Source organism: Zosterops lateralis, assembly GCF_965231275.1.
Source record: "Zosterops lateralis genome assembly, chromosome: 1".
Lineage (NCBI taxonomy): Eukaryota > Metazoa > Chordata > Aves > Passeriformes > Zosteropidae > Zosterops > Zosterops lateralis.
This window is the reverse complement of record NC_139762.1, coordinates 57941073-57957667: the sequence shown is the minus strand read 5'-3', so window position 1 is coordinate 57957667 and position 16595 is coordinate 57941073. Positions and strand designations below refer to the sequence as shown.

General features: G+C 35.8%; 1 protein-coding gene across 2 annotated transcripts in view; it reads left to right on the top strand.

The window, feature by feature from the left end:
* Positions 1-16375, top strand: part of SLC9A3 (solute carrier family 9 member A3) — a gene marked incomplete at its 3' end in the record, with an annotated part of 51712 nt that extends 35337 nt beyond the window's left edge. The window contains exons 7-17 of one of the 2 annotated variants that reach the window (XM_083866926.1): positions 202-404; positions 1210-1299; positions 3088-3158; positions 5280-5409; positions 8581-8696; positions 9307-9436; positions 9952-10128; positions 10726-10801; positions 12218-12331; positions 13700-13943; positions 16262-16375. In XM_083866926.1, coding sequence (XP_083723052.1) covers positions 202-404; positions 1210-1299; positions 3088-3158; positions 5280-5409; positions 8581-8696; positions 9307-9436; positions 9952-10128; positions 10726-10801; positions 12218-12331; positions 13700-13943; positions 16262-16265 — 1355 coding nt within the window. Of the gene's footprint in view, positions 1-201; positions 405-1209; positions 1300-3087; positions 3159-5279; positions 5410-8580; positions 8697-9306; positions 9437-9951; positions 10129-10725; positions 10802-12217; positions 12332-13699; positions 13948-16261 lie in introns of those variants that run through there. The other variant, XM_083866927.1, reaches the window with a different exon arrangement.
* Positions 16376-16595: the final 220 nt, after the last annotated feature.

Genomic DNA, 16595 nt, shown 5'->3' with positions numbered 1-16595 from the left:
CTCATGGAAGCAACTTCACCTAATTCCTTTGGCTCCATGTAAAGGGAAGGCACCAAGTGGGCAACACAATGATAAGAGGGGGAAGTAGATGCTGTAGATTGTTATAAAGGCAATCTGGTGGCACCATTTCTCTTACACACACCTGGGATACTGACATTCCATAAGAGTATTTCTAGACATACTGACATTTGTTTGTTACAGGTGTGGTTATACAGACGTGGATTCTTAACCGCTATAGAACTGTCCAGCTGGAGATAATAGACCAAGTGGTGATGTCCTATGGGGGATTACGAGGAGCAGTTGCTTTTGCTCTTGTTGCACTTCTGGATAAGGATAAAGTGGAAGACAGAAACCTGTTTGTCAGCACAACTATCATTGTTGTGTTTTTTACTGTTATATTCCAGGTAACAACTTCTTAAGCATGCTGCTTGCAAGGAGAAGGAGTCCCCAAAAGTACTGAGTGCTTAAAGCAGTTCTTAGCTGAAGGTTGCGTATTGTTTCACTGAACCAAAAGCATAATTGAATTTGTAATTTTAGTAACAAAGATCCTATTTTATGTTTTCATGTGGGACCACATGGGGCAAAACACAATTTCGTCTGTGCTAAAAATTGTTCAGTCATAGCTGCTTGGTATTAATAGTGCCAAGTTAATATCTGATTAAACATCCTTCACCTCATGTGAATAACTATAGGGAACAGTGCTTTTAATGGGCAGATACAGTCAGTAAGCTGATATATCTGAGCCTCAGTCCTTGTTTCAAAATATTGCAGCAAGCCATGGGACAAGAAAGTATTTAACATCCAAACAAAACAGCACTTTCTGGATGAAAAAACCAGTAATTTAAATGAAAATATGTCAACAGATAGCAGCTTTTAGTATTTTCTGAAGTGTATTACAGAAAGTTTAGCTGTGTTCACAAACTCCTGATTTGTGCAGAAAATACCACATTCAGTGGCATAGGAAACACTTCTACTCTTCCACTACCATATTTTCCCTGTAGATGATATATTGTTCCACTATTGTCTTTTCAAGCTTTTGTAGTAGGAGCTGAGGGTACTGCATTATTTTATCTTCTAGAAGGAACAGAAATCAACTGAGAAAGTATAAGAACCACCAAAGAACACACAAATGTGCTTTATTTCTGTTACCCAGCTGGAGGAAAGTCTAAGAGGACTTCCAAGTATTTATTGTCATGTTTCAATCCTTAGGGCCTGACTATCAAACCCTTGGTACAGTGGCTGAAAGTGAAGAAAACTGAACACAGAGAACCAAAGCTGAATGAGAAACTACATGGCAGAGTAAGATATTTTTAAAAAAACCTCATGGTATCTTTCGGATTTTTACAGAGCACCTTAAGAGAAAACAAAATTGTTAGTGAAAACGTCTCTTTGTAAGGGAGTGGGCTATCAGATTTCAAGAGCAAAATCCTTCAAACATTTAAAAAGTTATTTTTAATTGGTGTTTCTCTTTGGTTTGAGTCCTGTGAGAGGATATTCATATGAGAGTTCTGGTCTTTCACTTGAGAATTCAATGGGTCTGAGAGTACTGGGGAAACAGCACAGATGGAGTATGCTTCATCTAAAAGAGAAGAATGATTGATGATCGCTAGGGCAAAGTATGTCCAAATAAATTTATTTTTCCTTCTCAAAACCAGCTTTGTAGCTTGCACATTACATAGAAAGGTAGTCTGCTGTCCAGTACAGAATAATTATATACTGAAATTCCAGATTAATGAAAAAAGTTTTAATTCAGTGTGAATGTAGTATGTCCCTGGATTTCTTTACTCTTTTAGAATATTTTGAAACACAAGCTCTTCCAATTCACTCTCATACAACATTATAAAGTTTTCATTCAGTAAAAAACCCATAACCTTTTAATATAAATATAGGTTAAAGGATGGAAGACTATAAGACATCACAGAACCATCAAGGTTGAAAGAGATCTTCAAGAACATCCTGTCCAACTGTCAACTCATCACCACCATAACCACCCCTAAACCATATTCCCAGGTGCCACATCCAGACAGCTCTTGATCACTTCCAGAGACAGTGACTCCACCACCTCCCTGGGCAAATTATTCCAGTGCTTTCAGTGAAAACTTTTTTTTCTGAAATCTAATCTGAACTTCCCTTGACACAACTGAGGGCCATTTCCTCTCATCCTTTCGCTTAAAACACAGCAGAAGCAGCCAACCCCCTCTTCACTACACCCTCCTTCCAGGCAGTTGTAAAGGGATGATAAGGTCTCCCCTCAGCCTCCTTCTCCCCAGGATTAACAACCTCAGCTCCCTCAGCCACTCCTCACAAGATTTGTGCTCCAGACTCTTCCCCAGCTTTGTTCCCTTTCTCTGGACACTCATCACCTCAATGTCTTTTCTGAAGTGAGTGACCCAGAACTGGACACAGGACTTGAGATACAGCCTCACCCAAAAGTGCCAAATATCAGCCACGGTGTTCCAAAGCTAGCACTAGTATATTTTGCGGTAATCATTGAAATGTTCAGAGTGAAATATTAATAACCATACACAGAAAAAGGCTAAATTGTACCTGCAGCTGCCTTGATTTGAATCAAGAGTTACAAGCCTCCAGATTTCTATCAGCCATCCAATATACTCAGTATGAAATTTTGCCCTAGATATTAAAAGAATGGTGCCTACTGCTACTCTGAGGGGAGTATGAGCGCCTGAAACATATAAAAAGAATAACTGGGGAAATGGTTCAAGTGAAATAATCACCTACACTAATAGTGGCAGATGTACTTCATAGGGCAGAAAAGGAGATGGTAAAATGAGTCCATAAAAGTTTTAAAATTGAAGGTTAAAAAGGGGGTTTAAGTACCTTCTCATTGAGACCCTTGTAACTCAAGAATATTTAGTGGATTTATAAAGAACTAGTTAGAAAGTTCAGGATCTTTGAAGAGAAAAGCTTATAGTAGTTAGTATTTCTGTAAATGGGAAATTTTTTTTTTTAAACAGTCATAAAATTGTTCTACATAATTACCTCGTCTAACTTGAAATAAATTGAGCTATTTTCTAATCATGCTTTTTTATTTCTGTGAAAATATTAATTCCACTATCACTTTCCTAGGCCTTTGATCACATTCTTTCTGCTATAGAAGACATTTCTGGACAAATAGGCCATCATTATCTGAGAGACAAGTAAGTAGCAACCAATTTAGAATCTTGACATACTGGTAGGAAATATTATCTGTACAATCTGTAACTTTTTAAGTCTGTGAGTCTAGGGAAAGCAAGGCTGGTCTTTTTGTCCCCTTACAACTAGAATCTTTCCTTTCTCTTCCACAGTTCAGATCATGCCTTTGCAGGTGCTTCAATTCATATATGAGGTCGTTCTCTCAAGATTAGAGAACTGACTATTTGCAGAAGTTTTTACTTAGAATGTTAATGTTGTTTTCTCTTTGTAATACTACATTTCATGAACACTATTTACGTGCAGAGGCACTAAAAATCCTCAGCTACAACTATGCTAGCTCTTTATCCTATCTCTACAATGATGTGTTCAACACCTCTGAAAGTTATTGTAGAGGATGCTTTGAAATTGCCCTGACAGTTTCAGCCCATTAGTCTGAAACCAATAATGGACCCTACCCTGTCTGTATAGTTGATTCATCTCAAGAGAAGCAGAATTACCCAGCTGAAAGATACACCGTTTCCTTTAAAATACATATGAAGAGTTACCCTTGTGATAGACACACTTCCATACCTAGATGAAGAAATGTGGAAAAAAGGACATTAAATCTGGCCATCCTTAAGAGTGTTAAGTTTCCTTAACAGTTTCCAGTTAGGCCGTTCTGTCCCTTGAGTCAGGTCATTTCGTAGCTGCAAACACTCACCTGCTAACCTCTTGCTGACTCAACCTGCCAATTCCAATCCAAAAGCCAAGTGGTTGTGTTAGCTTTCTGCAGAGCACACTCCTAATCTTTCTGACAGTCTGTTAGGTTAGGTTTAGCATTATCATGCAAAACAATACAATTCCTAGGCTGAAGTCAGCTTGTACTGGAACTCAACCAGAATTGCTCACCTGCATCCAGTTATAGAGACAATCTCCTTCCCTTCCTATTGCTCTTCATTCATTTATGCAGCAAAGAATTTGGCTGAGGCACTCCATTCAGAAGATCTTCTTTCTAAGGTCTAAGTTTGTAGTTTACTTTTTGGGAATAAATTTCAGTAGGCTATATATAGTATAGGCAAATACATCTCCAGTTTTGATATATTGCCTCAAAGATAGAGCTATATTTTTAAAGTGGCAGATTAGCGTGTGACTTCTTGCATGTCAGAAAGTAATCCTCTTGAGTAAGAACAGAAAGAGGAGCTTAATGTAGATTCATGGTTGAGTATGTGGTTTGATGACTAATGTATTTTGAATGAGACCATTCTAAGCCTGCCTTTTGGACTCTATGTATATGAAAGTGCTGCTTCCATAAAGAAATGGCAACCCCTAGCATCCAGGTGTGGCAGCCTGAATTAGAGCCTGCTGATCAGATGTTCTGGCCAGAGAAGAGGAATAGTTATCAATTATGTGAATAATATTTAACACAAAAAGGTTTAAGCAATCTGAATCACTGTAAACTCAAAATGGCCATTAGGTGAAATGGATAGAGTCATTCTGAGCAATAGTCTCCAAAACTGCCTCATGCCCTTTAGATGAAGTGTTGAGGAAGTTAGAAGAAAGTAAAACAGCCTTTAATCTTTTGGACCCTAAACATGACAAGGCAGATACAGTACTATCAGACAGTCTTGGAAGTGCAAATCATTGAAAATACACATGGCTACTATCCGCAGAGCAGAGTAAATCAGTGGCATAAATAAGGCCCTCTGGTAGAGCTTCTAGAAGGGCACTGTTATTCTGAACTGATTTTCTGGTCTGGCTGTCCTACAATACACTTGGGGAAAAGCAGATTACTTTCCCAACAAGGGAAGAAAATTAAACACAATCAGAAGTGGAAAAATAAGGTAGCGTGATCTCCCAAGGTATAAAATGTGTTACTGGCTCTGAAATGGGATAATCATAGCTCTCTTGTAGTAGTGTTGGGTAAGTGAATTGATTAAATGCTTTGTGACAGCTACATAAGTAGCAGGCTTTTCCTTGACTTCCTTTACATGCTAATTGAAAAGCTTCAAGACACAAATCCCTCACATTCTGCTGTTCACCCTTTTCTTCAAAGTGTTTATCTCAAAAAATATAATTTATGCTAAATTAAAAATGCTTTGAAACTAAAATTGCTTTTTGCCATTAACACAGTTTGTTTAAATTATCAGGTGGTCCAATTTTGATAGGAAATTCCTCAGAAAAATACTGATGAGAAGGTCTGCTCAAAAATCAAGAGACCAAATCCTTAATGTTTTCCATGAGCTCAACTTGAAGGATGCAATTAGCTATGTGGCTGAGGTACTTATGAACACTTGTTGACATATTATAGCATCATTTGGAATTTGATTTTTTAAAACTTATACTATAACCTACAGTTGATATATTGCAGGAGATGCCTAAAGGAAAACTATTTCCATCTCTGCTCTGCTTTTTTTTTTTTTTTTTTGAATGTGTTCTGAGTGTCTGTATTGCCAGTTTGAGAAGCTGTAGTTCTCAGTATTCTGCCTGATCACCAAATACTAGTATATTGTACTTACTTCACTGTACAACTCTGTTGCATTTTACTGAATATCCTTGTTTCTATATTTATTACATGAAAAAAAAAAATACTGTAATTCTGGAGGGATGTGGATGTTGTCATTCTAAATGTGTAAACAGGGTCTGGCTCCTGCAGGATAGTGGTTCTATGTGATGACAAATCTGATTTGAAGAAGCTCACTTCCAAATGATGAAATGATGTGCATATGTTGCCAAAATATGGGACTGCTAATCTCAATCTGCCAGATCATTGTAACACGCACCAAAAAAAAAAAAAAAAAAAAATTATATATATATATATATGTATGTTAACTTAAATTCAATGGAATCATAACCCCCATGGTTCATAACCCCCACCGTTCAATAATTTGGGCTAAATATACTACAAATATCAATTGCAATCCAAGAATTATGAAGTTAGGGAAACTTAAGACTTGAAACGGGAGAAATTTTTAAAGGAGATTTGAAGAAGGTTTTTGACCTTCTGCAGGAGTACTGCAGCAACGTTGACTGACTGTGTAAGAATTCCTAACCTTCTTCAGTATGAAACTAGTCACCTTAGTTCAAAGAGCCGCAAATGTGCAGTATTGATACAGGATAGTTTTAAATGAAATATTTTTAAAAGTGGCCTTTAAAATTATGATCTATCCATGCCCATATTCTCCAGTTGAATTAATTTTCGCAGTTAGGTGATATATCAGTTAATTTCTTTAATTTAAAATTTAAATTAAAATATTACTATGATTGATACTACTACTAAGCTGGTTGGTGTTTTTTGTTTTGTTTTGTTTTGTTTTGTTTTTTTTAAATGCGTTTCAGCCAGGCAGTCTTCTTCCAATGAAACACATAATTTTGGAGACTGAATTCAGAAAACAAGATGAAATTCAGAAATTATGTCAGCATGAAAGATGGAGAATAGTTCACAAGACAAGCAAATTCTTCCTTTTGAGATATTGTAAATTATCCATTTGCTTTTTAGACCATCTGAACTTAAGAACTAATTTTCTTTCTTGTGTTACTTTCTGGGTCACACCTCAGAGGAAGAAAGTTGGATAATGACTTTGAGGTGGATGACCATGAAACTCATGTTCAAATTAATTGCTGAATCTGTTCAGTAGATTTGTTAGTGTTTCTTTGCTTTAACAGATGCAAAAGGCTTTATAGATCACTAACACATGCAGATTTAGGATCAGAACTTTTACCCAATAATTTCTTTGATCCCATATAGTAAAGACAGATTACTAAAAGTTAGATTAATTATTTTTTAGGAAACAAAACACAAGGGAACTGCTTTTTGTTACCTTAGTCCAAATGCTATTTGTGTATATTGTTTCTTGCAGATAAATTCCATCTGACAAATGTCTACTGATCTGATTATAACAGATAAAGAAACTGAAAGTTCTCTATGTTCTGCAGAAGTTTTGCAACATATTTTCTCCCAGTAGAAATTAATTATGAGTTGTGAATCCTAAATCATATTTTTCACCTTTAATATTTGCTTCAAAGATACACTGCTTTAACAACTTTTTCTTCACTTTTCAAATATATCTTTGAACTAAATATCTATGAATTACAAGCATTGTAATTGAAGCAATTTCTTCCAGGACGAGTTAAGACCTGTCTCCCCCAGCTACTCACTCTTTCCTTACTTGGAAGAAACTGAGGAGCTTAAAAATATTTTTATATCTTTTTCTTTGCTCAACTCTGCTGCTATGCTGCATCTATATAATAAAAAAGAGTTCAGAGAGTTCAGTCTCCATCTAAGTAAATTCCTTACTTGAGAGTAGGTTGAGAGGCAAGAACCTAAACCAAAACAAAAAGAAAATAATCCAGAGCAACTGAAGGGAAGTGACTTAAAATGCTCACAGTTCATAACTTGTTCTGTCTAAAATTCTTTCACTGACGATATGGTATGATATAGACATGAAACATTAAACTTGATTTGAAAAAAAAGTCAGATTCACTTAAGAAAATGGATGGGATGATGTTCTCTCAGAATTCAATTTTATTAACCTCAAGTTTTCTGCCTGCAGAGGCCAGAGTCTATTTCTTAATGTCATTGGTAACCTATATACTGTGATATGTATGCGGCTATCACAGGAAAAGAAAATATTTATTTAGTTTGCTCCATGTATATGAAAATCTAAAGGGAACATAGTAAAGTTAAAATTGGAGAAATGTAGACAAAATCTGTTTTGCAAGGAAGAATATTTTTCTTTATTATTACTGTTTAAAATCTAGAGACCTGCTATGTGATTTCTCTCTGTTGTGATTCAAAACCATAGATGGTTTCAGCCTGTGTAACCGCAATGTCACTGAACAGATACCTTTGAGCTAAACAGGAGGTTACTTAAGGTGTAGGGAGAAGTATGAAGACATAAACTGAGCTTTTCCACCTGTTCACTTCTGTGACACTAGTATTAAAACTGAAAAAAAAAATCTCATCTCTTGAATATCTCATTTTGTCATGCCATAACTTCTTTCTAATAGCCTTGTAAACTTCAATCACCACTTAATATTTGCTGCTTCCAGTCTAGTAGAGAACAGAAAACTTAGTGTTGCATCTTTGAAAATGCTACTGATACTGTGGTGGTGTTGATACATGAACATCTGTATGTATATTCTTATGCTCTTGGCTTGAAACATTGTATAAAGTAAAATTGCAAAGCTATTGAGGCACAGGAAATCATTCACCCCTTCAAAATCAATTTCTAAGAATGGAATAGATTTGTTTTGCTTTGCTTTGTTTTTTGGGATAATATAAAGAAACCATAAAACAAAAAATGTTTTTAATTTGTTACCTAGATACAACTCCTCCCATGCTTCTTGTTCCATTTGCATAAATACAGTCTCACAAATTATCTGTATTCTGATATACATTTTTTACAATTTTTTACAGCTGTAATATGTCTTGTTTCTTTCCATGACCAGGGAGAACGTAGAGGTTCGCTGGCATTTATACGTTCTCCAAGTACAGACAACATGGTAAATGTGGATTTCAGCACTCCACTCCCAGGCACTATGGAAAGTTCCGTCTCTTATTTATTGTAAGTAATGTGGGCTGACAGGGTGGTATATTAAAGGAAATTGAAACACTGCAAAAGAATTGAAAAATGTAAATTACAGGGGCTTCAGTCACTACTTTTTTGAACTTTAATTAGTATTTTCTCCCACAGAAAATGAGTATATATGGATTTATAGTGTTGTATTTTGCACACAGTTTTTTTTAGTAAAGACTGGTAAGATGAAGCAGACATCCACATTAGAGTGGTTTCATTTGTCTTTGGTTCACTAACTGTTACATACAGGGCTAGATGTTATTTCTGTGTTTGTTCCAGAAAAAGTAAGGAGAGATGTGAGGAAAAGAATTGCCCCTTCCTTAATTTTTTGATGAATCTGTCATTGAACAGACCATGTGTCATGTAAACTGTGAAAATAATTAATGCTACAGCCCCCTGAAAGACAGAAACCAATGCTCTTTTGACATTTCCCGTTAGCCATTTATTCACTCATTGTCATTTAGTCAGTTCTTACTCTTCCTTTTTATTTTTTTTTAAACTTCATCTTGTTTTCTCCTTTTCATTCCTTGTCTTCCTGTTTTTTCTTCCTCTTCAGCAATCACTTATTTTAAAAACCGCTGTTTGGGTTTTTCTTCAGGAGAGAAAAAGCTGGACCGGTTTGCCTTGACATGCAAGCTCTAGAGCAGAGGAGGAAAAGTATCCGGGACACAGAAGATACCCTGGCTCATCACACCCTACAACAGTACCTGTATAAACCCAGGCAGGAGGTGAGAGCAAGAGGCACTTGCATTAGACTGTTTTCCAATCCAAAATTAAGAGGAAACAGGAACCAAAACTTGCGAGTGGAATTCAAAATTAGAGAATCCAGTGCAAAATCTGCACCCTTGGGGAAGATAGGCTCTTTGTGTGATTTCTCATTTAAGAACATAGCTTTTTAAGAGAACAAGTGCCTTTGAAATCACTGGGGCCAGTGGAATGCAGAACTGTGTCCAGCAAAGGTTCTGATCAGGATTAAATGAAGTGTATCAACTGAAGTGATTCTGACACTTATAGGGGAGATGCTTATTTTGAATGACAGTCCACTCTTACACACTTAAAATTTCTGGACTTGTTTCATGAAGAAAAAGAAAAATGGGAGCTTCATTAATGCCTCCAGACTAATCTTTAGTTCATTCTTTCTTATGGAGTTGTTTACATTTTTGTGACGCTGACTGAATGTATTGATTCAGGGCTTTCATCTGTATTTCTAAGTAAATGAATATTGTCTTCCCTTCCTGGCCAGCACAAACACCTGTACAGTCGACATGAGATCATGCACAGTGAAGATGACAAACAAGACAAGGAGATTTTCCATAGGACAATGAGGAAGCGCTTAGAATCTTTCAAGAGTACCAAACTAGGAATAAACCATTCCAAGAAGTTCAATAAAATCCACAAACGAGACCGAGGCCAAAAAAGGGTAAAAATGTTTTCACAAGGACCCAGATGTAGCCACCTATTATACCAACTAAAAATGGGTAGGAAGGGTAGGGAGGACTCAGAAGAGTCCTATGTCTTGCATTTATCTCTGTCCTATCAAACTTCATGAATTTAGAGGACCTAAACAAGAAGAGATTAAACTAGGAGGTAACTCAAGGGGCTTCTTCTCACATTCTTCACTTTTCTATGCTTTGGGACTCTTCTTCTGGGTGAGAGATTTCTGATCACTTGAAAAACAACAGACCCTGCTACTACACTCTGGGGAGATTTTGCAGAATAAAAAGTGTGGGGAGAGGTAGCAGGATACCTCTATAGCATGGTGCATTCAACCAAATTTGTGTGAAACTAAGAGGGAACACACAACATAAAAAGAGCCAAAATTTCTTTTTTTTACCCTGTCTGTACACACTTCAAGTGTAGGTGGGAAATTAGTGGCATCCATATTGAGTTTCAAACAAAGGTTACAACGGATTTCAGGGTTATTCTGCTGGACTCGTCATTTCAAAGGGTCACTTCTCTGCCATTGCTATCTGATGACATTAGCATTTTTGGTCATTGTTTTTTTTTTTCTTTTCAGAGAAACAGCAGTGTCATACCAAATGGAAACATTCCTTCAGAAAATCCCGTACAAGATTTTACTTTGAAGGAAAAAGGTAAAAAAGACTCCTAGACTGTTTTTATTAACTGAATTATACCAGCTACATTGCCAGGAAAGTGTCACTAAAAGATTTTGTGATATGCCATAGCAAATCTGATAGTAAAAAGGGACTTCTAGTCATAGTTCAAAACTTGGAGTGGTGATCTGCTTCCTGCTTAAATGCAGTGATATATCGGGTAATTTAGAAGTTGTTTTTTAGGAATCTGGAAATCTGGATGACAAACAAAATTTTAGTTGGCCTTTTTGCTCACATTTTAAAAATGTAAAATTTATGTTCTGTGAACAAAACAATGCAGTGGCTACAACATAAATGAACTTTCAGCTTTTGTCTGGATATGGTACACAGGGCTGCTAACTTTTTTTCACCACAGCAGGATATGTCTACCTAAGACCTCAGCCATATAAAATTCAGTAGCTGAGATTACATTCTTATCTGAGTTAAAGTCCACTGTTTTAGAAGGGTCTGAAATATTCAAGGCTAAGCAAGTATGATATAACTCAAGGTAGCTTTGGAAGGAACACATAGTCAGAGGTCAGTTTCCAGCAATGCTTTACCCTTCATGAACGTATCTATCACATGGGTCAGGCTTGGAAGTGTAATTGGAAGCTGACCAGCCTGGGGACTATCCCTAGCAAAAATTGGTTTTGCATATAATGTCCCAAATTCTTTCCTGTCTTAACCATTTTTTTGGCATTGGTGTCAGACATGGCAAGATGTGATGGGTGCTAACATGTTTGTTATGCAATTATAAAATAATACAAGTCACTTCAAAACTGAAATATGGTTGAAAGCCACTGAACTAACTTTGGTTTATGTTCTTCCCTCTGTTTATGCCTGTAACTCCTTGATCTCAAAGACAACTCAAGTAAAATAAAGAGAGATTTATCTTTTCTCAGATTTATCTTTTCTCTCTTAGCTCCAAGAAAACATATTTTTCCTTATGTATCTTCTTTAAATCATTAATTTACTGAGTGTTATTTTTGTTTGACTGAGACAGGCAGTACAGGCTGGCTCCCTAGGTGTAATATTCTAGAACTACTTTGCTTGGGAAGAGCTTTCAGAATACTCATTAGTAGGTCATGGAATATTGTCTTATTAAAGAACTCTGCATAGAGATGTCATCAACTACTTAAAACCAAAAAAGTTTATTTGGAGGATGGTCTTAGCAAGTGGTTAGCAGCTATTGCAAATCTGATTCTACTGCAGTAAATGCAGCAATGACTTCATTAGGTTTGAAACTAGTCATTATACTAATGCTGACCTGTGTCAAGTGATGAAAATCTTTGCTAAAGATGTATTTTTGATAGCCATGACAGCATCAAACCAGCAGGAAATATCATGTTCTGTCAGAACTGACACAAATCTCTAATGAAATGGCACTTTTTTTTTGTTTTCTTTTTTTCCCCCTAGATTTGGAGTTTTCTGAATCAGAAGAAAATAATGACTATGAGACTTTGCATCTAGGCAAAGGAGTTGATTTCCTGGCTAATGTGACGAAACAAAATTTCACAGATACTCCTGCTGGTAAAAATATTTATTACTTACAAAGTAGTGTTTTTTTTTTTTTTTTTTTTTTTTTTTTTTTTTTTTTTGTTTTTTTTTTGTTTTTTTTTTGTTTTTTTTCAAATATAAAAAAAGTACTAGAAATGCTGATGTTTAGTATTTAATTAGCCTTATTTTTTGTTTGATTGAGTGATTTTATATGTTAAATCTGAAAATACGTTTGTTTAATGTTGTTAACATAAAGATTTTTGGATATCTGGAGGTATGGAGAGCATCACATTTGAAACTGACAGCAGTTGTAACATGACTACCTAAACCAGTTTTAAAGCCACTAATTATTTCTAGCAGCAGAAACTGTTATTTTAGAATTGCCTTACCTCACAAGACCAATCAATACCAGTCCTCTGGAACTGTTTTTCACTTGCATTGGAATTTCATTGTGATAAATTTTGTTCTTCTTATTTCAGGCAAGATTTCTCCTTTTATATTCACAATCCCATCAGATTCTTACAGGCTTACAGAAGTTACTGAAAAGGGCAGATTTGCAGCATTTCTGGAGAATTCAATGCCCTTGATTTCCAGTCTTGAAAGACTCCAAAATATCAGATTGGAAGCCTATAACTATACATAACAGAAACCATACCATATTATTTATAGAGTTATAAAATTTAGTATTTCTCTTTAGCAGTTCTGTGTTTAATATTTTTCATCATGCCACTGTTTGTTTCATGTGAAATTGGTGCTTAGAGTGAAGAAAAACACTTGTGTCCATACTCATGTGGCAGACACCCTTAAATGCAGTTTATGCATGACACTGTTTCATGACAAATTGCATGACTATGCTCAGGTTTCTATAAAGACACCCAGAAATAAGTGGCAAGATGCAAAATATTTATGCAAAAGCCCATCAAACTTGACAGCTGTATGAACAGGCTCCTACATCTTACTTTTGATTGTTTTGTGGCTTGCCATAGCTACCTCACACTCATCTGCTTATGGAGTGGTGAAGTTGTTTTTTTTTTTTTTCATATCTTGCTTTTTTATGGATTTGATTTGAATTTTCTGCAGTTATTCTACACTGTACTTTTTTTCTTGCTTAACACTTATGCTATTTCTTTTATTGATTTTATTTTTCGTCTCAAGATATCCCTATCATAATTACAAATTTGATGTGGCAACCATTTTTTCTCTTTATTGAAATCCAACATATGTCTAGCAAAACCCAAGGTGCATGTGTGTGTAGTGGTCTGTGTATTGACTTAGTCACACCCATACCTGTGTATCAGCCCATTTTTTCCAACAGCCCTTCTCCTTTTATAAAGTATCTTACTGCATTACCAAGAAATTATTTTGATTACCTCTATTTGTCACCCATGATTTTTTTTTTAGGAATTGATAACCCAGTATTTTCAGCTGATGATGACCAAAGCATCTACATGAAGTTCACACCATGGTTATCTAGCGAGGACACTGTGGTACCATCACAAAGGGCCCGAGTGCAGATCCCATACTCTCCAAACAACTTCAGACGGCTCACTCCAATCCGGCTCAGCAATAAATCAACAGATTCCTTCCTGCTAGCAGATGGCCCAGAGGACCGACCCAGATCTTTTCTCCCAGAATCAACACATATGTAATATTTTAAAAGATATTATCACCTTTATTTTTTAACCAGACTTATCAATCCTGAGAAGTAAACTTATTTTTCTGTTTTTTCTTCTTTCAGAAAATCTCTTTCTTTCCTGATTTCTTTGTACTAAACATCTTTTATTTCCTTCCTACTTAATTAACAAAACATCTTTCTATTTTCCTTCTGCAGAAGATCTGTTGAACTGTTTGGGGTCCAATGTCTTGCTACTTTTACAGCAGATAAGGGTCCTTCTCTTTGTTTTCACTTGAATATTTTAAATGCCAAGAAAATTGTATTTCAAGTACCAGAATATTGGGCATACATTTTCAAGAGGCTTTAGGTTTCCTGTATAGTCAGTCCTTGATGATAAAATTAGTACCTGGATTCACTAAAAGGAGTAAAATTTTTTGACTCTGTTGCTAAGAAGCCATGAATTAGCTGTGAACATTTGTCCAGATTATTTATCCCATGTCCAGGAAGCAAAAATGCCCCACTGCTATAATACAACTATTCAGTGCCACTACTGATGTACCATTAAATTACATAAGGAAGGGGTTTAAAATGAATCATGTTTACTAAAATGCACCAGAGTCTACTTGTGGGGATATTACACAACAGAACTGCAGAGAAGCAGAATTCCATTTAAAGCTTCATCTTTATACTGTGAATTTATCTTAATCCACACCATATTTTGAAACTACAAAGTCTTAGCTTTCTGATGCAGCAAATATCTTGTTGCTTCTAATGTGTTAGAGGCTTACAAATAAATTGACTCTCGGTTTAAATTAATGTCCCAGTTGCCCTTTAACTTCTGCTGTGTGGAAATTTTCCACACCATAAAACCAGCCTTCATTTTTATAATCAAGTCAGGCAGTGCTTAAAACAAGGTGGGTCAGGTTCACAGTTCAGATATTGTAATTGAACAGAACACAGGGCACTGCAGTGCTTGTGCAATGAAACACAAAAGTCAGTGTCACCATGAATACACTTTTGTGGAACTCATGGTCACAGATATGTCTTAATGACCTCTTTGCATCAACAAAAAAAAAAATTAAGTTGAAAGTATTCTGTTGCTGGTTGATAAAATATTGTTCAGACAAATACCTCAGGCTAAGAGTGAATAGTGCTAATTTTGACATAACAATTTCACTTGAAAAGAAACAGAAAAGGAAGTTGCATTTTTCTTCTGTTCTGGCTTCTGTCCCTTCAGAAGATGTGCTAGTTAAAGTGTAATTAGAGGACGCACATCACTTTCTTTACTGCAGTGGCCTGTAGGTCTGTGTTTGGTTTCAGTACTCAGTTTCTTAATAATGCATCTTTGTTTATTTTTTAAATGATGTTTTAAAATAAACAGAGGATTAGATGAAGGACTGTGAATTACAGTCCAATATCCTGATTAAAAGTGTGAACAATGAGCAGCATTCCAAAACGAAAATTTCACCTTGACACTTACCTACACTGAAATTCTCTTCACTTTTTTCCTCCACATTGTCACAGAATATTGACATATGACCTGCAGAACATTTTCTTGCTAGCTTTTGTTCTTTTCTTCCATATAATTGCTTTATTTATAATTCACTTTATTATTAGGAAGTGGTATGTGTAAGTTCATTTGTGGTCATCTTAGATATGTCAAAATTACTGGGTTTTTGCCTGCTGTGTTTCTTGATAAGTGTTTTGCAAAGTTAGACTTCCCAAGCTAATAAGCATACACCTTGATTACTGCCTGAAATAACTCCCTGAATAATCTCTTTAACAAAATTCTCCCAGTAAGAGAATGATGCTAAAATTTCAATTTAAAGGCTTTAAAAAACAATGGAAAGTGGAAGCCAAGAGTTTTAAGTTTCTCTACATACCTAATGTATACAGAAAACTGATCATAGATTCTGATCAACATGATTTACTCAAGTAGCAGAATCAAACCCTCTGCTATTTGATTGAAAGAGTACAATTTGTTTAAAAATTTTCTGAAATATTTCTTTGCTGAATATCAGGACTATTTCAAGATAAAGGTACACCTTAGTGACCAGACAATGGCTCAATCTCCTTACTATCTGAAACAGGCAGTTGCTCATCCTAAACACTGAGCTAAGTTTTGCCTGACATTCAGCAAGGATAAGAACTTTATTTGATTCACTTTGGGTTGTCCAAAATAGAATTGGATACAGTGTAGTGTTCTTGAGGGAAAAAAAATCTTAAACCACTCACTTTCATAAGACTTTCACAAAAATAGCCAAAACCAATGCCCAATAGCCAGCATACTAACAGATAAAGTATGTACAAATAGAAAACAAATGTTTCTATTTAATTGTGCTCTCTAGGTGATATGGACCATGATGTTGAAATGACAGAATACTCCTCTTCAGATGATCAACTAAACCAAAACGGAAGTGTTTCAGTGAATCCCCTCCACTTCTTCCCCTCTTGTCTTCAAATGCCTTGGACACAAAACTATTCTTCATTGGAAAACAGAGGGAATCTATCTCTTTCTGCTGTCTCTGAGTACATTGCTTCATGTGACCCAAATGTACCTGATCTCTTCTGGGAATCGGGTACAGATATGAATAACAAAGAGACAGTAAACTCAGGTTATTGTTCTGAAGTTAGCTTCAAGTCAGAGAATTCACAAGAAGAGAATACTCTGCTTATGTTTGA